The sequence below is a fragment of the Thermomyces dupontii genome, assembly GCF_041956625.1.
Source record: "Thermomyces dupontii strain NRRL 2155 unplaced genomic scaffold VTN31scaffold_1, whole genome shotgun sequence".
Classification (NCBI taxonomy): Eukaryota; Fungi; Ascomycota; class Eurotiomycetes; order Eurotiales; family Trichocomaceae; genus Thermomyces; species Thermomyces dupontii.
The window spans coordinates 4,225,292-4,247,818 of NW_027192307.1; the positions used below are offsets into that span (position 1 = coordinate 4,225,292).

The 22,527-nt window shown below is 53.2% G+C and overlaps 11 protein-coding genes across 11 annotated transcripts; 9 read left to right on the forward strand and 2 right to left on the reverse strand.

Moving 5' to 3' along the window:
- Positions 1–84: 84 nt before the first annotated feature.
- Positions 85–935, forward strand: VTN31DRAFT_1603 (uncharacterized protein; the record flags this gene model as incomplete). The annotated part of the gene is made up of 6 exons (XM_069401679.1): positions 85–136; positions 195–242; positions 298–398; positions 454–599; positions 653–681; positions 736–935. 6 exons carry the CDS (start codon positions 85–87, stop codon positions 933–935), a joined length of 576 nt encoding a protein of 191 aa, XP_069264459.1.
- A 523-nt stretch (positions 936–1,458) lies between these two features.
- VTN31DRAFT_1604 (uncharacterized protein) lies at positions 1,459–2,491 on the forward strand (the record flags this gene model as incomplete). The annotated part of the gene is made up of 6 exons (XM_069401680.1): positions 1,459–1,537; positions 1,591–1,648; positions 1,709–1,746; positions 1,818–1,829; positions 1,886–2,067; positions 2,123–2,491. 6 exons carry the CDS (start codon positions 1,459–1,461, stop codon positions 2,489–2,491), a joined length of 738 nt encoding a protein of 245 aa, XP_069264460.1.
- Positions 2,492–4,268: 1,777 nt separating this feature from the next.
- VTN31DRAFT_1605 (uncharacterized protein) lies at positions 4,269–5,179 on the forward strand (the record flags this gene model as incomplete). The annotated part of the gene is made up of 3 exons (XM_069401681.1): positions 4,269–4,590; positions 4,652–5,097; positions 5,159–5,179. The coding sequence occupies 3 exons, from the start codon at positions 4,269–4,271 to the stop codon at positions 5,177–5,179; spliced, it is 789 nt and encodes a 262-aa protein (XP_069264461.1).
- Positions 5,180–6,268: 1,089 nt separating this feature from the next.
- On the forward strand, positions 6,269–7,953 carry VTN31DRAFT_1606 (uncharacterized protein; the record flags this gene model as incomplete). Its single annotated transcript, XM_069401682.1, has 3 exons — positions 6,269–6,328; positions 6,390–7,575; positions 7,640–7,953. The coding sequence occupies 3 exons, from the start codon at positions 6,269–6,271 to the stop codon at positions 7,951–7,953; spliced, it is 1,560 nt and encodes a 519-aa protein (XP_069264462.1).
- Positions 7,954–8,137: 184 nt separating this feature from the next.
- On the reverse strand, positions 8,138–8,559 carry VTN31DRAFT_1607 (uncharacterized protein; the record flags this gene model as incomplete). The annotated part of the gene is made up of 2 exons (XM_069401683.1): positions 8,138–8,482; positions 8,545–8,559. 2 exons carry the CDS (start codon positions 8,557–8,559, stop codon positions 8,138–8,140), a joined length of 360 nt encoding a protein of 119 aa, XP_069264463.1.
- A 343-nt stretch (positions 8,560–8,902) lies between these two features.
- VTN31DRAFT_1608 (uncharacterized protein) lies at positions 8,903–9,381 on the forward strand (the record flags this gene model as incomplete). Its single annotated transcript, XM_069401684.1, has 3 exons — positions 8,903–8,939; positions 8,990–9,128; positions 9,180–9,381. 3 exons carry the CDS (start codon positions 8,903–8,905, stop codon positions 9,379–9,381), a joined length of 378 nt encoding a protein of 125 aa, XP_069264464.1.
- A 2,134-nt stretch (positions 9,382–11,515) lies between these two features.
- On the forward strand, positions 11,516–12,406 carry VTN31DRAFT_1609 (uncharacterized protein; the record flags this gene model as incomplete). Its single annotated transcript, XM_069401685.1, has 1 exon — positions 11,516–12,406. The coding sequence occupies one exon, from the start codon at positions 11,516–11,518 to the stop codon at positions 12,404–12,406; it is 891 nt and encodes a 296-aa protein (XP_069264465.1).
- Positions 12,407–13,056: 650 nt separating this feature from the next.
- On the forward strand, positions 13,057–14,239 carry VTN31DRAFT_1610 (uncharacterized protein; the record flags this gene model as incomplete). Its single annotated transcript, XM_069401687.1, has 3 exons — positions 13,057–13,080; positions 13,139–13,600; positions 13,661–14,239. The coding sequence occupies 3 exons, from the start codon at positions 13,057–13,059 to the stop codon at positions 14,237–14,239; spliced, it is 1,065 nt and encodes a 354-aa protein (XP_069264466.1).
- Positions 14,240–14,948: 709 nt separating this feature from the next.
- On the forward strand, positions 14,949–16,695 carry VTN31DRAFT_1611 (uncharacterized protein; the record flags this gene model as incomplete). The annotated part of the gene is made up of 2 exons (XM_069401688.1): positions 14,949–15,117; positions 15,179–16,695. The coding sequence occupies 2 exons, from the start codon at positions 14,949–14,951 to the stop codon at positions 16,693–16,695; spliced, it is 1,686 nt and encodes a 561-aa protein (XP_069264467.1).
- A 682-nt stretch (positions 16,696–17,377) lies between these two features.
- On the forward strand, positions 17,378–18,878 carry VTN31DRAFT_1612 (uncharacterized protein; the record flags this gene model as incomplete). The annotated part of the gene is made up of 5 exons (XM_069401689.1): positions 17,378–17,490; positions 17,567–17,699; positions 17,756–17,822; positions 17,874–18,188; positions 18,244–18,878. 5 exons carry the CDS (start codon positions 17,378–17,380, stop codon positions 18,876–18,878), a joined length of 1,263 nt encoding a protein of 420 aa, XP_069264468.1.
- Positions 18,879–19,682: 804 nt separating this feature from the next.
- Positions 19,683–21,476, reverse strand: VTN31DRAFT_1613 (uncharacterized protein; the record flags this gene model as incomplete). The annotated part of the gene is made up of 1 exon (XM_069401690.1): positions 19,683–21,476. The coding sequence occupies one exon, from the start codon at positions 21,474–21,476 to the stop codon at positions 19,683–19,685; it is 1,794 nt and encodes a 597-aa protein (XP_069264469.1).
- Positions 21,477–22,527: the final 1,051 nt, after the last annotated feature.

A 22,527-nucleotide genomic window follows, 5' to 3' on the forward strand; every position in this document is an offset into this window, starting at 1 on the left:
CTGACCAAGCTAAACCCTTTTTGACTCGCACATCGAAAATCTTCAACATCTTCGTCGGATCACGAATCAATCCAACGAGCAGCGATGTCGTCCCGCGGAGGGGGTCGGGGTGGTACCGCTGGTGCCGGCCGTGGAGGTAGGCATGATTTGTGCATGAACGATATGGAGCCTTCGCTAATTGCCTTGTCTAACAGGCCGAGGCGGTGCCCAACAGTCGTTTGGTCCTCCAGCTCAAATACTTGGTATGAGGTCGAAATCCGACTCTAAGGAAAGGGTGAAGCTCATGGGAATGTACAGAAATGGGTAAATTCTTGCACGCTTGTGAAGGGGAAATGGTTTGCGAATCAATCAATCCGAAGATCCCCTACTTCAATGCGCCGATTTACCTGGAAAACAAAGTACGAGACCAATTGCTGCAAGATCTGTCAGGCAGTGTTAACATGGTGCTCTTAGACACCTATCGGCAAAGTTGACGAGGTGCTTGGTCCCATCAACCAAGTCTACTTCACGGTCAAACCGCAAGAGGGCATTGTTGCTTCGTCATTCAAGGCTGGCGACAAGTTTTACATTGGGAATGACAAGCTATTGCCGCTAGAGAGGTATGATATTCTTCTGTTCTATCGTCTATGGCTTTGCCACTGACAGGTGTTAGGTTCCTGCCCAAGCCGAAGCCACAACAAGGTACTGTTGCAGTTGAGAACCATCCGCTTCTATCGAGAAGCTAACGATCCACAGGCGTTACGAAGCAAAAGAAGCAACCAGGCGCTGGTAGGGGCGGAGCTCGGGGAGGTCGGGGAGCTTCCCGAGGCGGCGCCCGTGGACGCGGTGCGCCGGGCCGGGGACGGGGCGGTGCTGGAGCAGCCCGCGGTCGTGGCGGAGGCGGTTTCTCGCGGGGTGCACCCAGAGGTCGTGGTGGTAACCGTGGACGCGGTTGAAACTCGAATTTTGATGTTTGTCTTTTGTTTACGGCGTTAGGGCGGAGATATCTGGATGTCGTGCTGTGGGTTCTGTTTTTCTACGTGTACGACATGGTTGATATTTTATCTCAGAGTGTACCACTTCGGAGATGGATCGCTTTAATCAACTATGTACACCATGGACAGGCAGTGATATATGCGCCCGTTCGCTCTCAAATGTACGGAGATACTGAGTCCAAAAAAAAAAAAATCACGTGAGGAAATCCCCAATCGATTCGGTAGCTTGGATAGAGTGTGGCTTGACAGTACAAACCGCTCCACATCTCAAGCCACCAGAAATGACGTCGGCCAGAGACGGATGTGGCTGGAGAAGATCAAACCTGGAGGTCTGCTGGACAATCGTTCAACAAACGACTTTGCCTCTCCACCGCCCTCTGCAAGAACTCGCCGACGTTGTTGCCCGATTTATTGTATATTTCTTGAATCTCATTAACCTCTTTGTCGAATCGTTTACTCTCAGTATCGAGCAGCGAGACAGATAATGTCTCGCAGAGTTCAGAATTCCTCCGCAAGCTCAATGCCCAGCGATACCACGGGTTCACCAAACGCTCAAAATGGCGGTATGGTTGGTGACACGATAGTCATTGGAGCTGAAGCGCTAATGGTTTGGTAGCTCAGGAGAAGCAGAAGATGCTCCTTGCCAGCGACAGCGGCCATTTCAGTATGATCAGGTTGGTGCAACTTGGGATTTACCGGGGATTCAAAGGTCGGTTGACACGTGTTGTGAATAGGGCCCTGCATCTCGCCGATTTGATCACCGAACTCAATGGTATGTTTTCGCGGAGCTGTTCTGATGTATTGTGCTTTCTCTGGTAGTACATTACTGACTGGACTCGGTAGGATTCTGTGGTAGTAAGTTTGAGTCCAGCCGTCGCCCAGTCAATTCGGACATCGCTGAGCCTTTCCAGTCATGTCGGTTTTCTTCTCCATGCATTACTGCCTCCGGGATCCGTCAGAGACAAGACCAATATGGATAGCCCTTGGGTTCATGCCGTTTGGTCTCTTCTTTGACTTTATGGATGGACGGGTTGCGAGATGGCGACGAAAATCGTCCTTGATGGGCCAGGAGTTGGATTCGTTGGCGGATCTAGTAAGGGAAAGATCGGCCTGTGTTTGATGCCACCGCTGACTGGCTCACCTTTCAGATCTCATTCGGAGTTGCCCCGGCGGCTGCTGCATTTGCCATCGGCATTCGGACTCCTGTGGATCACCTGGTCCTGGCTTTCTTCGTCCTCTGCGGCTTGACCAGACTTGCACGGTTCAACGTCACTGTGGCAGTCCTGCCCAAGGACAAGTCGGGCAAGTCGAAATATTTCGAGGGTACTCCGATTCCTACAACGCTGTCGATAGCATGCTTTATGGCCTACTGGGTATCACAAGGGTGGATTCATGATTCTCTGCCGTTTGGTATTGTTGCAAAAGACTCCATTTTCGAGTTCCATCCAGCCGTATTGCTGTTTGCACTCAGCGGCTGTCTCATGGTTAGCAAGACATTGAAGATACCCAAACCTTGAAGTACGATGGTGTTTTAGCCAAGAGGTTTTTGACGATTACACGAGGGGTGAATGTTTTCCTGTTGATATCAGAGACGGTAGCGTAATGGTAGACGATCAGTCCATTTGGTCTCCTCGGGAATCCCAAGAGAAACAAGGTACTTGTAGCGTGACGATCGTGGCCTCATCCTGTCAAGGATCATTACGTCTTGCATCAGTAGCCGGCAGGTGGAATTGGATGAAAAACTCGTCATCCCCGGCAGTTTCTATCTCGTATTCTGCCCCTCCTTTGAGGCTTTCGACCCATGATCAGGTAACGCTGGGAGAGGCTTTAGTCTGGGAAGATTTTGGGCCGCACGATCTCATTCTTCAAATCAAGGTCGTGGATTCTTCGAGCCTATGGGCCTATGTCCAGTCGTCCAGTAACTCACATATTCCGTACTTCATGATGATCATCGAGGCATAGAATCTTCATTTCCGCGCGGAGAAGTGGCCCCTTCGCTTCCCAATCACCCAACGGCCGCTGACGTATGGTCGCTTCAAAATCCAGGTACCAAGAGTCCCCGGAAAATTGGCAAAGGTACTAGTGGCAAAAGAGTATGCCAACTGCACGCTGGAGGAGGATATTACGTGACTATGTACGTCGACGGTCCTGCGTACTAGGCTACTCCCAAGTCACAACCCATGCCGTCCTACGCGGCCGACCGGTCAATGGCCGCTTCGCCACGGTGGATTGTCAACGTTGGTATCTGCTCTGAAGCCCATACCAGGTACCTAGGTACCTGGATACATACAAGTAACCTACGGAGTACCAGATCCTTATGTACTTGTACAACCATCTGCTCATGGTTCTGCTTTGATGTTCTCAGTTCGGCCGGTCTTCTTCCGAAGTTGCCGTGAGTGTGTGGTGCCCACAAAACCAGGCATCAAGGCATCAATACCGTCCTGTCATTTACCAAACCAATTCAACCGTCTCCGTTGACATCACAACCCCATTTTGAGTAATGAGACCCACTTTCCCCTGGCATCTGTCGCACTAGCCTGGCCACCCTGGCCAATGATTGCAGACTTGGCGCCCCGAAAGGGAAAAGATCGGGGAATCGGCCCGCTGTGCAGCCCCACTGGGTAATGCATGGCGTCGCAATAGTTTCCTAAAGTTGGTCGGCCCTTGTCCATTTCATTTCTATTTTGTCGGTTTCCTACAGTAATTAGTTACGGAATACCGTACTCCGTACTCCGTATGTACTCGTAAACTCTTCGTCCCAAAATCCCAAACAGGCCAAACCAACTGAACTGGTCACAAGTCACACTCCCTTTTTTCTCCCTCTTCCCTCCTCTCTCTGCATGTTTTGTCTGCCCTTTATTCATCCCGTCATTCGTTTTATCGGCATTCTCCGTGCTGCCATCCCATCGTTGCCGACTCTCTCTTTCAGTCTCTCGCTTTGTCGCGACCCCCGACCCCCTCGATTCTATGATCCCCTGAACATCCAAGTGCCACCATATTACTGCACTTCCTGGAACGGAAAGTCAGGGGTCACCCGCATTTCGCCGATGGGCGCCTCTCGCTGCTCCATCTTCGTGGTCTGATCGAGCTCGTCCCTAATCACCCTTCGAGGTCAATTCAGGGCCGATATCGTTGCAGAATCGTGCAGTCCGTCTCCGGGGACTTCAATCAAGACATTGGAAATCGTACACTCCTCGGTCTCGTGGATCCATCAAGGCTACGCCGGTCGTCCTTCGATTCACGTGTCAAAGTCCCCGTTCTCCGATATTTTTTTTATTCGCAACGCGTTCGGCCATGAAGCACAGCACATTAGCCGCGGCCCTGCTCGCCTGGGCCCTTTCGGTCATGGCGGGACCGGCCTCGGACACTGAGATTGTTTACAAAGCCATGACCGAAGTCGGCTGCTACTCTCAGGTGCCGACCTTCAAGGACCTAGGGAAATACACATATCAGAGCTCTGGGTACTGCCAGCATCAATGCGTTCCCCAAGGGTATCCTGTGATGGCTCTCTACGACGGCGGCCACTGCCTGTGCGGAAAGAAGTTGCCTCCAAAGTCGACGAAGACCGATAAAAGCAACTGCGACAAGAGTTGTGACGGATGGCCGGATGAGTACTGTATGCGAGGCCCCGAGCTCGTCCGATCAATGTCATAGACAGGCTCGCTAACGCGGAGCAGGCGGTGGATCCGATGCTTACACGGTCATCCTCACCGGTTTGGAAGATGACGTGCCTACCATGGATGAATCGTCCGCTACGACCGATGGCGTCTCCAAAACCTTGACTACACAGGCTGGCAAAACTATTTGGGTGACCGCGGAGGCGACACAGCAATCGGAGGAAGAAGACGACGGTCCGAACACGGCCGGCATCGCTGCCGGTGTCGTCGTCGGTATCCTCGGGCTGGTCGGAATTCTCGCAGGCGCGTTCTTTTTCTACAAGCGCCAGAAGCGGAAGCGGGCAGAGGAAGAATACCGTCGTGCTCAGGACATCAACTCTTTTGTTGCCGCCGCCAAGACTCCCCCGTCGGAAGATTCTCGATGGGATGGTGAATACATGGCTCAGCGGCGCTTTAGCAATGGCAGTATCGCGGACGACGAAGACTTCTCCCGGAGGATCCTCAAGGTATGTTTGCGCGAGCAGAGACTGTCTTGAATTCTGCCTTGACTAATGAAATTCTGTTCAGGTCACCAACCCCGACCGGTAGATGTGGCCTCCAAATCTATACTTCAATCTTCAGCAGAAACCCTTCTTTTGTCTATTCACTCTTTAATCCCCCTCCACGTCTCTTGGTCCCTGCCTGCCAGATTCCTTTGGTTATTCGCCATTGGCCATGTTCCTGATCCGCTTATGAATCTTGTCGCGTGTATGTGGCCGGAAGGACGCCACAACAACACTGTTGTATGCGGGTGTCCCATGTTGCTTGCCATGACTAGAGGGCCTCGCCCACCCAGCGTATCCGTTGTTTTATGAAGTATATATTTTCCAGGCCAGTTCTGAGAACATCGTTGGATATCTTCAGTTCATGGCATGGCGGGGAAAGGCCCATAACAGGGTAATCAATTTTTTTTTTTGGGATATTCTGGTGGCTGTGTTTAGATCATTGCGTTTCTTTTGTGCTGAATTCTTGAGGCGTCACGGTGTATTATCCATCTAGTTCCGATGTTCACAAAGATATGTCCAGGTTTGTACTGAGGTTTTGGAGATAGCTGAAACAGTCGTACATATATATGATCTCATATTCGTATTTTTGGTAATGTTCTCATTAAAAAACTACCGCAACCTTAGTCGATTCATCCCGCCGTATCATCATCCATCGAACAGAGTGTTTAACCCAGGCAGCCCCTCAGGTCTTGTTGGGGAGTTAGGGTTGAAGAGGGAGCGGAGAAGCAGTCAAACTAGACTCGATTAGGCTAGTCCTTTATGTACCCTAGTCCAAATCTGACCAAAGATCTTGACTTTCCCGCGCTTTCCCGCCCGTAACCGACGATAGCCTATGCCGTCCTTTTTCAAGAGCAAGAGGCTTCGTCGGCGAGCCGATGGCCGCAGACATAGTATTAAAAGGCAGGTCGGTCTTCTTGCCGATTGTCCAACGGAAGTTTAAAAAACAGGAGTTCCTGGTCCTGGTCTGGGAACGTGTCATTTCTTCAAAGTTGGAACTATAGTAGGATAACGACAGAATTATTGTCAGCAAATGTTGCCCTAGCTTCGGGGTTGATATTTGATCTCGAGAGAGCCAAACTACCGAGGATCAGAAGAAACGGAGACATATTCTAATATAGAAATCTATCGAGTCATGTCCGCTCGAATCACCACGTGTTTCCGCCTGGCACGGCAGGGCGGCTGGAAACCCAGGGTGAGGTCAACAACAGTGCACTGTTGTCCTGCGCCGCAATTGCTGACTGAATTTCTCATAGCACCAGCAGTTTCTGGCGCGGGCCTTTTCGCAGTCCGCCCGACGCTTTGAGATCAACAAGGTCGTCCCATCCGCGGCCGAGGCCGTCAAGGACATCAAACCGAACAGCACCGTTCTCGCCGGCGGCTTCGGGCTCTGCGGCGTGCCCGACACGCTCATCCAGGCGATCCGTGCCAACCCGTCCATCACGGGACTGACGGTGGTCAGCAACAATGCCGGCGTGGACGGGTCCGGGCTCGGCCTGCTGCTGCAGACGAAGCAGATCCGGAAACTGATCGCCAGCTACGTCGGCGAGAACAAGACGCTCGAGCGTATGTACCTGGGCGGGGAGATTGAGTTGGAGCTTACGCCGCAAGGGACGCTGGCGGAGCGGTGCCGGGCCGGCGGCGCGGGGATCCCGGCGTTCTATACGCCCGCCGCGGTCGGAACCGTCGTGCAGACCGGGGAGCTTGCCGTGAAGCACCACGCGGATGGCACCGTGGCGCGGTACGCCCCGCCCCGCGACGTCAAGGTGTTTGATGGCAAGAGCTACGTTATGGAGGAAGCCATCCGGGGCGATTTTGCAATCGTCAAGGCCTGGAAGGCGGACAAGTTGGGCAACTGCCAGTTCCGCTACGCGGCGGCCAACTTCAACGGGGTGATGGCGCGCAATGCGCGGACGACGATCGTCGAGGCAGAGCATATCGTCGACGTGGGCGAGATCGAGCCCGCCGCTGTGCATCTGCCGGGCATCTACGTCCGGCGGGTCGTGCAGAGCACAGAAGAAAAGAAGATCGAAAAGTACACCTTTGCCAAGGAGGACACCGAGACGGACGCGGCGGCCATATTGGGCCAGGGCGAGTCCGCCCGCAAGCGCGAGCGCATCGTGCGCCGCGCCGCCAAGGAGTTCAAGAACGGCATGTACGCCAACCTGGGCATCGGCATGCCCATGCTGGCCCCCAACTACGTCGATCCGTCCGTCGAAGTGATGCTGCAGTCGGAGAACGGCATCCTGGGATTGGGCCCGTACCCCAAGAAGGGCGCCGAGGATGCCGACTTGATCAACGCCGGCAAGGAGACCGTCACGCTGCGCCCAGGTGCCGCGGTCTTTGGCAGCGACGAGTCGTTTGGCATGATCCGGTCTGGGCGGATCGATCTGACCATCCTGGGGGCAATGCAAGTGAGCGCGCGGGGAGATTTAGCCAATTGTATGTTTGATGGAACTCTTCCAACTTTTGAATTGAAGTCTTCGCTGACAATGGTTTCATCCAGGGATGCTTCCCGGCAAAATCAAGGGCTTCGGCGGTGCCATGGACCTCGTCTCCAACCCTTCGGCCACCAGAGTGGTCGTGACCATGGAGCACACGGATAAGAAGGGCAACCCGAAGATCGTCAAACAGTGCGATTTCCCGCTCACTGGCCGGACGTGCGTCAGCCGCATCATCACGGAGCTCGGCGTGTTCGACGTCGACTTCAAGGAAGGGTTGACGCTGGTCGAGATTGCGGATGGGGTAACGGTGGACGAGATCCGGGCAAAGACCGAGCCTCCATTCCGTGTCGCGGACGATTTGAAGCCGATGTTGTAAGATGCTGACAGAAGCCATGATGATGATGATTGTGATGATTTTGTACTCCGTATGCAAGTCCAACAAGTTCTATTTTCTTCCAGCAATGTAACGAAATATCCCCCACAAACGCCCAAAAGAAATGCGAAAAGATAATGAACAATGATGCACTGGTAGTGTACAATGGCTTCGCAGCTTGCCTCCTTCATTGGAACCGAATCATCCCGCTCAACCGCTTCTGCAGTCGCCCCCACCACGTCCGCGTGGGCGCCTCCTCGAACTCGCGCGCCACGGCATCGTAGTGCTCCGGGTCACTGGCCGGGTATCGCAACTTCATTGGCAAGGGGTACCGCTTGGTGTAGCGATTGTTCAGGAGGGAGTGGAGGGCAGTGACGGAGGACTCGGACAGGGGCGTCATGGCATTGGATTCATCGGCCGTGCCGCCCTCGGAATTTGGGAGACGGGCCCGCAGATAGGTCTGGACGGAGACGGAGGATGGTCGAACGGGGTCTTGGGGCCAGTGTTTGAGGATGTGCGCGAGGCGCGTGGTCTGGCGCGAGATGGGAGTTAGCAACGAGAGTCGGTTGGAAGGTTGTTGACGACGGGAGTTACCGATTGCTTTGACATGGTTGAAATAGCTGAAGGAATCTTGGAGTATCTGATTAGGCTGGCAAATCTGCAGGTAGTGATGCGTTTCTACTCAATGTCGGCCAGTGAAAAACTCGTTGACATTGGAATTGGAGTCTTTGGGCTTATCTGATCTCAGGATTCGTTCTATCAAATTGATCAATTTTGCAATCAACTTCGGCAGTTTCTACAAATTTGAAGACCAGTGGACGAGGCGTATCGTCGTATTGACGGTATTGGCGTATTCATCTCACGTCTGGCGTTATCATGGCTGGCTTAAAGCCTAGTCTTTTCGTTTGTATGATGGAGATTATTTCTAGAGCTTCCATTCGAGAACAAGAGAATGGCTTCACAGGACTTGTTGAGAATTCTCTCTTTTGGTATGGTTCGTGACTCCCGAGTCCTTGGATTTGGCTGACTGCTATTTGAGACGGCGGTGGGATTCGAGGCCTCTCCAGCCTCCTTATCCTAGAGAATATCATGGAGAAAATACGGGAATCTAAAGGCCTCAAAGACGTCCCCCGTCCATGTGAGCAATTTGACTTGATCGGGGGTACAAGCACGGGAGGGTGCTATTGTCCCTCTGATCTGTCCGGCAGAGCTTGCTGACATGGACTCAGAATTATTGCAATAATGCTTGGTAGGCTGGGCATGAGTGTTGATGAGTGTATCAGAGCATACCGAAAATTCGCCCAGCAAGCCTTCACTCAGAAGCGGACTTCATGGCTGCCTCACGTCTCTTTGGCGCTTTTCCAGCGAAAGGTCTCGAAGAGGCCATCAAACAGACAGTCAGGGAATTTTGCCCAGAAGCGACGTGCGTAGCTCGCCGGTGTCAAGGTCAGCAAACAATTGAGTCCTGTCCACATGGTGATACGATGCTTTTTCGGCACCCAGAATGCACAAAAACCTAAGTCAATAACAACAACGACAGCGTATTCGAGGGGCTCAGGCTCATTCACTATAGAGTGGTCTTAGCAATTGCAAAGGACAACGTTGATGCGCTGCCGACTCTTTTCAAAACATACGATACTTCAGCTGCTCTGGATTCCTGCACAATCTGGGAGGTCGCACGCGCAACCTCAGCGGCAACCTCTTTCTTCAAGCCCATCAGGATAGGGCGTGATGGGATCGAGTTCATTGATGCTGCTTTTGGTTATGATAACCCATGCGAGGTCCTCATTGAGGAAGGTCAACGACAGTTTCCGAATTGCGGCCGGATATGCGTCCTCAGTATCGGAACAGGCCTGGGAGACGTCGTCACTATCAAGGACTCTCGAATTTCCATCATCAATGCGCTGAAACAAATGGCCACGTCGTCCAAAAAGGTGGCAGCCAGACTGAATAATCGGTTCGGAGATGTTGGCCCGTACTGACGTTGGCCCGTACTTCCGATTCAATGTCGATCAAGGGTTGCAAGACATTACCTTGTCAGACTGGGAGAAGGCCAGTAAGATCTCCGCCTACACTCGGAACTATCTGGCCGAAAATGAGAGGACGATTCACAGGTGCGTGGAAAGCCTCGTTGCCAGAGCCCCGGCTGGTGAAGGAATTCCCGCACCAAACATAGACGTCCCATTCCCAGTGGAGAGACAGAAAGGCTGGCGCTCCTCCATCAGATATTCCGTTTCTGTTGCTAGTTTCATTTTTCTGCAGCCCTGGGTTCAGCCCACTTCTTTGCACCATTCGGGAGAAATAAAGGCTTCGTCGGCCGTGAATCAATCCTAGAGAGGCTTCTTTCGTTGATTCCCCCGGGTGTAGAAGTGAACAACTGCCAACGGACGGCAATCGTCGGACTCGGCGGGGTTGGAAAAACGCAGGTGGCTCTAGAGGCGGCCTTCCAGGTCCGCGACAGCCATCCAGACTGCTCCATCTTTTGGGTGCCAGCCGTAGACTCCTCCAGCTTCGAAAACGCCTATCGCAAAATCGGTGATCTGCTGAGGATCGATATTGCGTTTCTTTTGTGCTGAATTCTTGAGGCGTCACGGTGTATTATCCATCTAGTTCCGATGTTCACAAAGATATGTCCAGGTTTGTACTGAGGTTTTGGAGATAGCTGAAACAGTCGTACATATATATGATCTCATATTCGTATTTTTGGTAATGTTCTCATTAAAAAACTACCGCAACCTTAGTCGATTCATCCCGCCGTATCATCATCCATCGAACAGAGTGTTTAACCCAGGCAGCCCCTCAGGTCTTGTTGGGGAGTTAGGGTTGAAGAGGGAGCGGAGAAGCAGTCAAACTAGACTCGATTAGGCTAGTCCTTTATGTACCCTAGTCCAAATCTGACCAAAGATCTTGACTTTCCCGCGCTTTCCCGCCCGTAACCGACGATAGCCTATGCCGTCCTTTTTCAAGAGCAAGAGGCTTCGTCGGCGAGCCGATGGCCGCAGACATAGTATTAAAAGGCAGGTCGGTCTTCTTGCCGATTGTCCAACGGAAGTTTAAAAAACAGGAGTTCCTGGTCCTGGTCTGGGAACGTGTCATTTCTTCAAAGTTGGAACTATAGTAGGATAACGACAGAATTATTGTCAGCAAATGTTGCCCTAGCTTCGGGGTTGATATTTGATCTCGAGAGAGCCAAACTACCGAGGATCAGAAGAAACGGAGACATATTCTAATATAGAAATCTATCGAGTCATGTCCGCTCGAATCACCACGTGTTTCCGCCTGGCACGGCAGGGCGGCTGGAAACCCAGGGTGAGGTCAACAACAGTGCACTGTTGTCCTGCGCCGCAATTGCTGACTGAATTTCTCATAGCACCAGCAGTTTCTGGCGCGGGCCTTTTCGCAGTCCGCCCGACGCTTTGAGATCAACAAGGTCGTCCCATCCGCGGCCGAGGCCGTCAAGGACATCAAACCGAACAGCACCGTTCTCGCCGGCGGCTTCGGGCTCTGCGGCGTGCACCTTGCAATAGTCCTTTCTCGTCTGGGCAAGCATGATGAGGCTGAGGCAATGCATCGGCAGGCGGTGGAGATCAAAGAGAAGGTGCTGGGTCCTGAGCACCCAAGCACACTTAACAGCATGAACAGCCTCGCAGTATCTCTTTCTCATCTCGGCAAACATGGCAAGACCGAGAAAATGCATCGGCGAGTGCTAGAAACTAAGAAGATACTGGGTCCTGTGAATGTATACACACTCACCAGCTTCCACAACCTTGCAGTAGAGCTTTTTCGCCAGGGCAAGTATGAGGCGGCCGAGGCAATGCATCGGAGGGCGCTGAATATTAGGGAGAAGGTTCTGGGATCTGAACATCCAGTCACCCTCGAAAGTGTCAACAGCCTTGCATCAACTCTTTATAAAACGGGCAAGCACGACGAGGCCGTGGCATTGCACCGGCGAGCGTTGGAGATTAAAGAAAAGGTTCTGGGGCCAGAGCATCCAGACACCCTCAACAGCGTTAACAACCTTGGATTTGCCCTCTCTCGTCCGGGGAAATACGAGGAGGCCGAGACAATGCACCGACGGGCGCTAGAGACCAGGGAAAGGGTGCTGGGGCCTGAGCACCCAAACACCATCAACAGCGCCAACAACCTTGCAATAGTCCTTTGTCATTTGGGCAGATACGATGAAGCAGAGGCCATGCACCAGCGGGTGCTGGAAATGAGGGAGAAAGTGCTGGGGCCGGAGCATCCGCACACCCTCAACAGCGTCGGTGACCTTGGCTTCGTCCTCAAACTTCAAGGCAGTTACGAGGAGGCAGAGGCGATGTATCGGCGGGTGCTGGAAGGCCGGCAGAAAATGCTAGGACCTGCCCATCCGCACACCATTGAAAGCCTCAATAAACTCGCGTCAGTCGTCGAACATCAGGGAAATCTGAAGAGGCAGATATTCGTCGGAAGTTGAACTAGCTAGGCATGCTCATTCATTCCACTGGAAATCATGAAAGAACTTATGTTGTTCTCCAGAGTCTCATTCCACGACAGGCAACTTCATACCGAAGGAGTGGTAGGAGGACCAAACATCTCGACTGGAGTCAAGGTACCAAGCACTACCTAACGGAGGATAAGGTACCTAAAGGCTGAAGGATGAAGATAAATACATTAGGTAGGTACCAGGTACCTAAAGGTACCTGTACCTACCTAGGTACTAAGGTAGCAACAATGACATCATGTGTCCAATCGCATGTGAATTTGTGCAGCCTGGGATAAAAGCACCTGATTGGCTAGATCTGCCGAGTAATATTTTGGATTGTTCTTGGCATGTGGGGAGTCTCAAAAAGGAAATTGCAAGTAGTTATTCTGAAATTTTCAGAACCCCCTCGAAATTACTAACCATTTGAAAATCGCAGTGCCAGTGGCAGACTGCGAGACGCAGTCCGGGCGAGTCGCAGTTCATCCGCCACACCCTGCCATCCGTGGCCCTTCGGTGCCTGTCCATCCAATCGATCCTTTCATACTTTCTGTCCAGCATCGTTCTCAACCTTTCCCTCGTTTCCCGTTTCCTTTTCCGTGTTATTTTCCTTGTCTGGTGCAGCCCGTGGCGCGTAGCTCGTCATGAGCTCCCATAGATATGAAAGGGTATCTCGGATGAGCACAAGGAGGAAAGTCTCTTCACGAACACTAACGAGCCATGCAGGTAAACACCCATGACGACGATGGTCGCAATGACCAAGTCGAAGGCACGCCCGTAGACGCGCGATCCATTACCTCCTCGCCCCCACCCTACTCTCGCTCCCCGTCACCAGAGCGCCGGCGACTATTGTTCGAAGCAGATCCCTTGCGGAACGAAGCCGACCACACGTTGGAGGACGCATTCGACAATGGCAGTGACTCGGATGATGCCGACGAGCCGGATGATCGACAGCGACTGATGCGCGGGACGCCTAGTCAGACCGATAGTAATGTCCAATCGTCATCATCATCGTCATCAGGGTCCGGCTATGGCTCGCAATCATCAGAGACCCAACAGCGCCCGATGCCGTCGTCAGTGCGCCCTACCCGTTCGATCGGGATGGGGCGCACAAACGACGGTGTGTTTGCCAACTTGAACGCCAAACCGGAGCGCGCCTCGGAGAAGCAGGAGGAGGACCTGCCACCTGTATGCTACCCGATCTCTCCAATTGAAGGTGCATAATGAAGGTTGCTGACTTTTAAGTAGTCCTACGAACAAGCGGCGGCCGACGCAACGCCGCCCTACTGGGAAACAACGATTTTGGCGCCGGGTATGGCGTCGGACGAGGTATACGTCGATGGCTTGCCCGTAGGCTCCGTTTTCTCCTTTATTTGGAACGGCATGATCTCCATGTCCTTCCAACTGATCGGCTTCCTTCTGACATATCTCCTCCACACTACGCATGCGGCCAAGAACGGCAGCAAGGCTGGGCTCGGCCTTACGTTGGTCCAGTATGGATTCTACATGAAGGGCAGCGGTGATTCGGGTCCGGCCAACGGTGGCGAACAGTACTCGCCCCCGTCAGATCCCAACAACCATGACTTTGATCCCAATTCTGTGGGAGATCAGGGAGGCGGTCAAAGGAGTGGTGGAGGTTCTGGGGGCATCTCGACCAGTGACTGGGTTTCGTATGTCCTGATGATTGTCGGGTGGTTTATTCTCATTCGATCGGTGAGCGAGTTCATCCGCGTGCGTCGGCACGAGCAACTTGTGTTACAGAGCCCGTCACGGGGGTTGCCAACTCCCGTGATCGCCGAGGGCGAGCGGTCGGAGACGGTCGTCTAATGCCTGACCATCTGTTTGATACTTTAATGGTTGTCATGGGTCATTGATTTGGGCTGGAGTTATTGCTTGCTTGGGCTTAGCATTTCTTTTTCTGTCGGACAGCAACTTTGCTACCCTCGTTTGGCGAGAATACCAATTCAGTTCTGTCCATCCTAGGTAGTTCCTTGTTCCTATTTCCTAGGCTTTTGTTATTTGTATCAGGCTACGTAAGCACAGCCACAGGGGAATGACGTTGCCAGAGCACCGCCATCTGGACTCGTCATTCTGAGATGCAGTCTGCATTCTGGTTGGTCCACGATGCCTCTATTGTCATTTGAAGATAACCCGCTGATAACGCATATCGTGTATAACCGGTTATCATGCCAGAGTCTGAACCAAGAGCAATCCGAACTCAGCTCAATTCTTTGGTTTGGACCGCGATAAAAAAGATTCAAAGCTCCGCATTCAACCTTTGTCCTCTAACGAGCTTTGCCTCGTATCGACCAAAATCAGCCGAATGGGATTTGACTTCTTTTCGCGGCTCCCCACTCGTGTTGACGGGGTTGTCCGTCAACTGGCTGGCAGAACATCCTCCGTAAATCTGGTGGCTATAAAACTTGGACATTCAAAATATAAAGGATATATAACCTACATAACTATAAAAAGGGAAGATAATCTTTTGTGCCTGATTCCATGGTTTGGTGTATAAAGGTTTTTGAATCCATGGGCCATGGCGGACACAATATCGACGACGCCGTGTCAACAACCCGCGGTCGAAGCCCGCTCGCTCTCCGCCATCCTCCCCATCGCCGCGCATCCGCCCGCGTATCCGCGAAATCCAACGCAGGCGCCCTTGGATCCAATCGTTCTGTACATCGTGCGGGTGCCGGGGAGTCAAGGTGAGAGACCAGACTCAAGGGCAGTCTACGACAACGTACCAGGCGCTAAACTTCAAGATAGATGTGATCCTCACCCCGCTAAAGCCCCCGAAAAAATCCCAAGTCTCGAGCGAAGCCGTCAATTCATCACTGTACTACCTGCACGTCGCGACCAAGGCCGATGAGGATATCCTGCGGCAGCAGTCACCGTCGCGGCCCATCAATGCTACGATCCCGCGCAAACCTGTCGCTGCGCCGGCGCAACGAGAAAGCCCGATTCGCAGAGTCCCTGTGCCTCAGTCGTCATCAACGATAGTGGCGCCAGCGAACGGAGATGCTGAGCAGCAGCAGCAGCAGTCTGAAAGCAAGTTTAATATCCCACGGCGGCCGGTGATCAGCGTCGAGACGAACACCGATCCCTCGCATCAGCGCGAACCGTGGTATGCGGACCGTCCACTGTCGGTTACAAATGCCCAATTGATGCGCCGCTCCTTTGACGACGGCCTGAGACCCAACGTCGGCCAGCCCCCGCCTCGCCGAAAGTCCGTCGAGAGCGCCTCTCCGGCCCGCTCGTTCCAGCCGAGGCCAGAACCAATGACTCCAGCATCTCCTGTCTCCGATGGTTCGAGATTCCATATCACGCTCATCCGCCGTGACCCTGCGTCGGCCAGTCAATGGAACGTGGGTACCATCTCCGGCGCGCGAACCGGCCGGGGGCCGATTCACATTGAGATCTTTACGCCAGGATATTCGCGATTCATCCGCCAGGACGAATCGCTGTCTCTGGCCGATCTCGGCGTGAATCTTCCCTCGTCTCCGGTCCAAACGCAGGGCGCGAGGCCCCCGAGTCCCACGAGTCCCAGTGCGGCAGCAACCAGGGGAAGCAGCGAGGTCTTTTCGCGAGACGTCGTTGCGGTCCGCCATCAGTCCATAGGGGAGGACGTGGCGCAGGTGGCCCAGAACGTGCAGCAGGCGATCAACGGCCTACGGAGCGGGACCGGGCTCAGCTTCAGTTCCGATTATAACAGCAACAACGGGCCCACGGCGACCGCGAAACCGGCCCGTGGTTACTACACATTCACGTCGCTGTGGAACGGTACATGCACCTTTGTGGCCAGCATCGACGGCCGCAGCCTCAAGTGCAAGCACACAATCCCCGGCCCGCCTTCTGCAAAGCCGCCGCCCGCGGTGACCGTGGCGGAGATCCGGTTCAACATCCCATTCCCTCTAGAGCAACACCACGGTCCGCCGTCGCCGACGAAGACGGCGCTGAATCAGCTGCGCACCAAGGGGGCGCGGACGTCGATCTCGGAGCTCATCAACTCTGGGGTGCAGAAGATGCAGCACGTCCGACATCGATCGCGCGACAGTCAACAAGGAGACTCACGTCCGCGGAGTCGCGGCGATTCGGGAGAAGAGAGCGCGGCGGAGGAGGACAACGACCGCTTCGCGCTGGCCCGGGAGCGCGGCGGCGGAGGGATGCACGGCAGAGACGTCAAGCTGGGCAAGCTGGTGATTGAGGACGAGGGCATCAAGATGATGGACCTGGTGGTTGCAGCGTGCATGGGGGTATGGTGGCGGTCTTGGCCGCAGCTGTGAACTGCGTGCTGCCGGGAGTGACTGGCTGCTGCATGGTGCATGGTCGGGCCGTGTGATCCCTGAACGAGCCTGGCTGATTCGCCGAGGCATGGGGCCGGCATTAATGGCCGGCGGCAGATGAAACATTGAAGATTACGAGTAACAAGCTCAATTCAATGTTTCTGCTGAGCAAAGATTCTCGATTCAAGATATCCTTTGTCAATAATGCATCATCTTCAGGATTCCCTGATTGAATCTGGGTAAATTCCTCGATAAATTCTCAGTCAAAGCACGCTCTGTTGGTGGGTGTTGACTATCGTCTCTAGACTCCTACCTATTACCTAGTAGATAGATTTTAAGAGCCCCTCGTTTTCCCCTCCTCAGCCCAGTCTGACCGCGCAACGCCCAGAATACCGCTTGAATTTTCTGTCTTTTTTTGTCTTTTCTTTTCCCGGCACCGAATCATTTATTTTGCATTCGGTGTCGCTTTTTAATCTCCTAAAATCCGCACGCCCGTTTTGCCGTGATTCCTCTCTGGCCCGTCCCACATCGGCCCGCGTTGTTTACCCGAGTCCTACTCTCCTCCAACGGACGAAGAAGACGGGCTGAATCCTTGCATTCACCGCCGCCGCCGCCATTGACCCATTCGACTTGAATCCGCTTCGAGATATATATATATATATTCCAATCGATTGATTGAACCATGGCGGACCTCCAAGGACGCAAGGTGTTCAAGGTGTTCAACCAGGAATTCGTCGTCGACGAACGATACAATGTGACCAAGGAACTGGGGCAAGGTGCCTACGGCATTGTTTGGTAGGCACGGTCCCTTCGCCTAATGGGAATCATGAATGGGATGAATGAATTGGGTTCTGACGAGAGGGGTCTGTAGCGCTGCCGTCAATACGCAGACCAACGAGGGCGTCGCGATCAAGAAGGTGACGAATATCTTCAGCAAAAAGATCTTGGCCAAGCGAGCGCTGCGGGAGATCAAGCTGCTGCAGCATTTTCGGGGTCATCGGAATGTTGGTTCCTCAACTTCCGGCGTTGATGATGAATTCGCTAAAAAGCGTGAATGTAGATCACATGTTTATATGACATGGATATTCCCCGACCAGACAGCTTCAACGAAGCGTACATCTATGAGGGTATGTGCCGGGATCTCCAAAGCATCGAGCATTTACTAACGAAGTGGCCAGAGCTGATGGAATGCGACCTGGCGGCCATCATCCGCTCTGGCCAGCCTCTGACGGATGCTCACTTCCAGTCGTTCATCTACCAGATTCTGTGCGGGCTCAAGTACATTCACTCGGCTAACGTGCTGCACCGGGACCTCAAGCCCGGTAACCTGCTGGTGAACGCGGACTGCGAGCTCAAGATTGCCGACTTTGGACTTGCCCGCGGTTTCTCGATCGACCCGGAGGAGAATGCCGGGTATATGACCGAGTATGTCGCGACGCGATGGTACCGGGCACCTGAGATTATGCTTAGTTTCCAGAGCTACACGAAAGCAAGTACGTATCGCCCACCCCATTTCGGCTCCCTAAAGGATGGAACTGACCAAAGAAGTTGACGTCTGGTCCGTCGGCTGCATCCTCGCCGAACTCCTTGGCGGGCGTCCATTCTTCAAAGGCCGTGACTACGTCGACCAGTTGAACCAAATTCTGCACTACCTGGGCACCCCCGCCGAGGAGACGCTCAGCCGGATCGGCTCACCGCGCGCGCAGGAATACGTGCGCAACCTGCCGTACATGCCCAAGATTCCCTTCTCCCGGCTGTTCCCCAACGCCAACCCGGACGCGCTGGACCTGCTGGAACGCATGTTGGCGTTCGACCCGGCGCAGCGCATTTCCGTCGAGGAAGCCCTCGAGCACCCCTATCTACACATCTGGCATGACGCCTCGGACGAGCCGACCTGCCCCACGACCTTTGACTTCCACTTCGAGGTCGTCGATGACATCCATGAGATGCGCCGTATGATCCTCGACGAGGTCATGTCCTTCCGCGCGCGCGTCCGCCAGGAGGCTGCCGTGCATAACCAGCGCCAGCAGGCGCAGTTCCCGCATGCCGGGGAGGTGCCCATACCGGCAAATAACCAGGGGCAGTGGAGACAGGATCCGCGCCCGCAGGAGCCCGTGCCGAATCCCAAAAATCTGGACGATATGTTGCAAGGGTTTGATGGTCCGCGTCAAACGGTGCATTGAACAAATCTTTTTCTTCACATTATATATTTTCCCGTACTATTCTGCTTCATGTCTTGAAGGTTTGACAGTTCCAGGTCCCATATATAGCTTCTACCGTCACCATGAGATATCGCGTTTTGCCATGTCATGTCCATATTTTATTCTTTATGTTTGTTGTCGAAGAAATGAACCAAGAACAGATGGATTTATCTCCCACTGTCGGCAAGTTTAGTAAACCGTGATTCTCCTTGCTTACTCCAGTAGTATTCTTTAACTTCCCGAGGATAGCCATCCATGGTCGTAGCCTGGCACATGCCTTTTTTTTTTTTTCCCTTGAGCCTAATCTACTCCGTACACAGCTGGGCGATAACAATGCCTCAGCACGGATATGTATCTAAAAGATATAGGCTCATTATGCATGTGTTGCTCAAGGACTTCCCTCTCAAAGTTGATCTCGCATAGAAATGCCGTGCTCCCAGCTGCTAGGCAGCAGATCTCTCCTCTGAAATCGGCCTAATTAAGTCACTATGTCCAGAGGAATGAGGGAATCCCTTAAGCCCATAACATTCGAGTACTGACGTGAGTTTGTCATAACACTCGAGGGTGGACAGGGTGCGCAAGTCCAGGCATCTTCTGTCAGCCTTCGAGCGCCCAACGATATCATCGTTTGTGCCTCCCCATGATTGGCTTGACGCTCGAAAGGTAAGCTGATGTAACTGACGTTGTTGAGGGTGTCTAGATACTCGGGATCAGCAACTTCTCCCTCTAGCTCCCAAGGGTGCATTGTTTCATCCTCGTCATACTTACTTGCCCAGGTCGAAAGGGCTACTGCAAGGTTGTTGATTCTGTCGAGGGAATATGGATTTTCAGGCCCCAGCACTTTCTCCCTGATCTTTGCGCGCGTCGATGCATCGCCTCAGCCTCGTCATACTTGCCCAGACGAGAAAGGACAAATGCAAGGTTCTTAACACTGTTGATGGTGTCGGCATGATCAGGCCCCAGCACCTTCTGTTCGATCTCTAGCGCCCGCCGATGCACTACCTCAGCCTCGTCATACCTGCCCAGATCGCAAAGGGATACTCCAAGATTATTGGCGCTCTGGATGGTGTCTCGATGCTCGAACCCCAGAACCTTCTCCCTCATCTTCAGAGCCCGCCGATGCATTGTCTCTGCCTCTCCATGCTTTCCCAGACGCGACAAAGTCAAACCAAGGTCGTTAACGTTGTGGAGTGTGTCTGGATGCTCAGGTCCCAGCACCTTCTCACTGATCCGTAGGGCCCGCCGACGCATTGTCTCAGCCTCGTCATACTTGCCCGAATTGAAAAGGACTGCTGCAAGGTTGCTGACGGTGCTTAGGGTGCCTGGATGCTCAAGTCCCAGCACCCTCTCTCTGATCTTTAGCACCCGCCGATACATTGCCTCCGCCTCATCATACTTGCCCCGATGAGAAAAGGTTGTTGCAAGATTGCTGACGCTGTTGAGGGTGTGTGGATGCTCAGGTCCTAGCACTCTCTCCTTGATCCCTAACGCCCGTCGATGCATTTCCTCGGCCACATCATGCTTCCCCAGGTGAGAATAGACAGATCCAAGATTGTTGACGCTGTTGAGGGTCTCTGGATGCTCGGGCCCCAGCACTCTCTCCCTGATCTCTAGCGCGCGCCGGTACATTGCCTCAGCCTCGTCATACCTACACAGACGATGAAGGACTAAGCCAAGACTATTCACGCTGTTGATGGTGCGCGGATGTTCAGACCCCAGCACCTTTTCCTCAATCTCAAGCGCCCGCCGATACATTGTCTCTGCCTCGTCATGCTTGCCCAGATGAGAGCGGACAGCTCCAACATTGCTGATGCTGTCAACGGTGCTCAGATGCTCAGGTCCCAACACTTTCTCCCTGATATCTAGCGCCCGCCGAAGCATTGCCTCAGCCTCGGCATACTCACCCAACTCAAGAAGGGCTATTCCAAGGTTATTAAGGCTGTTCAGGGTCCTGGGATGCTCAGGCCCCAGGGTCTTCTCTCTGATCTCTAGCGCTCGCCGATACAGTGCCTTGGCCTCGTTATACCTGCCCAGACGAGACAAGACGTTTGCGAGGTCGTTGAGGCTGTTGAGGGTGTCTGGATGGTCAGGCCCCAGAACCTTCTCTTCGATATTCAGCACCCGCCGATGCATTACCTCAGCCTCGTCATACTTGCCCAGGTCGAAAAGAGCTAATCCAAGGTTGTGGACGCTGTGAAGGGTTCCTGAATCCTCAGGCCCTTGGACCTTCTCCCTGATCTCTAGCGCCCGCCGATACATTGCCTCCGCCTCTCGGTACTGACCTAAATAACGAAGGCTGAAGCCTACAATCTCAAGAAGGTCGCTCACAGTCACCTGACCATCGATGATTCCCTCGAACTCTAGAACGCATCGTGCATGTGGGAGGTATCTCATCCATATGTCTCTATTCGCCTGTTCAGGGAACGGGAAAACCTCTGCAAGCCGCTGTAATGCTCGCGTAGACCATTCACTCAAGTCTCCCTTTTTAGTCAACCAGTTCAATGTTGCAAGTTGAACCAGTCGGTGCATGTCATATGTCGAGCATTCTTCCCGCTCGGAAATGAACGCATACGCTTTCATCTCTAGACTCCTACCTATTACCTAGTAGATAGATTTTAAGAGCCCCTCGTTCAACAACGTCGGCGAGTTCTTGCAGAGGGCGGTGGAGAGGCAAAGTCGTTTGTTGAACGATTGTCCAGCAGACCTCCAGGTTTGATCTTCTCCAGCCACATCCGTCTCTGGCCGACGTCATTTCTGGTGGCTTGAGATGTGGAGCGGTTTGTACTGTCAAGCCACACTCTATCCAAGCTACCGAATATTCAGTCAGCAATTGCGGCGCAGGACAACAGTGCACTGTTGTTGACCTCACCCTGGGTTTCCAGCCGCCCTGCCGTGCCAGGCGGAAACACGTGGTGATTCGAGCGGACATGACTCGATAGATTTCTATATTAGAATATGTCTCCGTTTCTTCTGATCCTCGGTAGTTTGGCTCTCTCGAGATCAAATATCAACCCCGAAGCTAGGGCAACATTTGCTGACAATAATTCTGTCGTTATCCTACTATAGTTCCAACTTTGAAGAAATGACACGTTCCCAGACCAGGACCAGGAACTCCTGTTTTTTAAACTTCCGTTGGACAATCGGCAAGAAGACCGACCTGCCTTTTAATACTATGTCTGCGGCCATCGGCTCGCCGACGAAGCCTCTTGCTCTTGAAAAAGGACGGCATAGGCTATCGTCGGTTACGGGCGGGAAAGCGCGGGAAAGTCAAGATCTTTGGTCAGATTTGGACTAGGGTACATAAAGGACTGGAAGATAGTTTATAAGGCCCGTATTATGATCAAAGAGAAGCTCTGTGTTGTCGGCGTTGTCAATAATCAGAAGCCAGCTGTCGGCACATTGACTCAGAGCGGTCTTTACGAGGATTTTAGCATCTGCATCTTTCTCATTGATCCCATCGATCCTCAGCAGATCACCGATTTTGCGATAGGCGTTTTCGAAGCTGGAGGAGTCTACGGCTGGCACCCAAAAGATGGAGCAGTCTGGATGGCTGTCGCGGACCTGGAAGGCCGCCTCTAGAGCCACCTGCGTTTTTCCAACCCCGCCGAGTCCGACGATTGCCGTCCGTTGG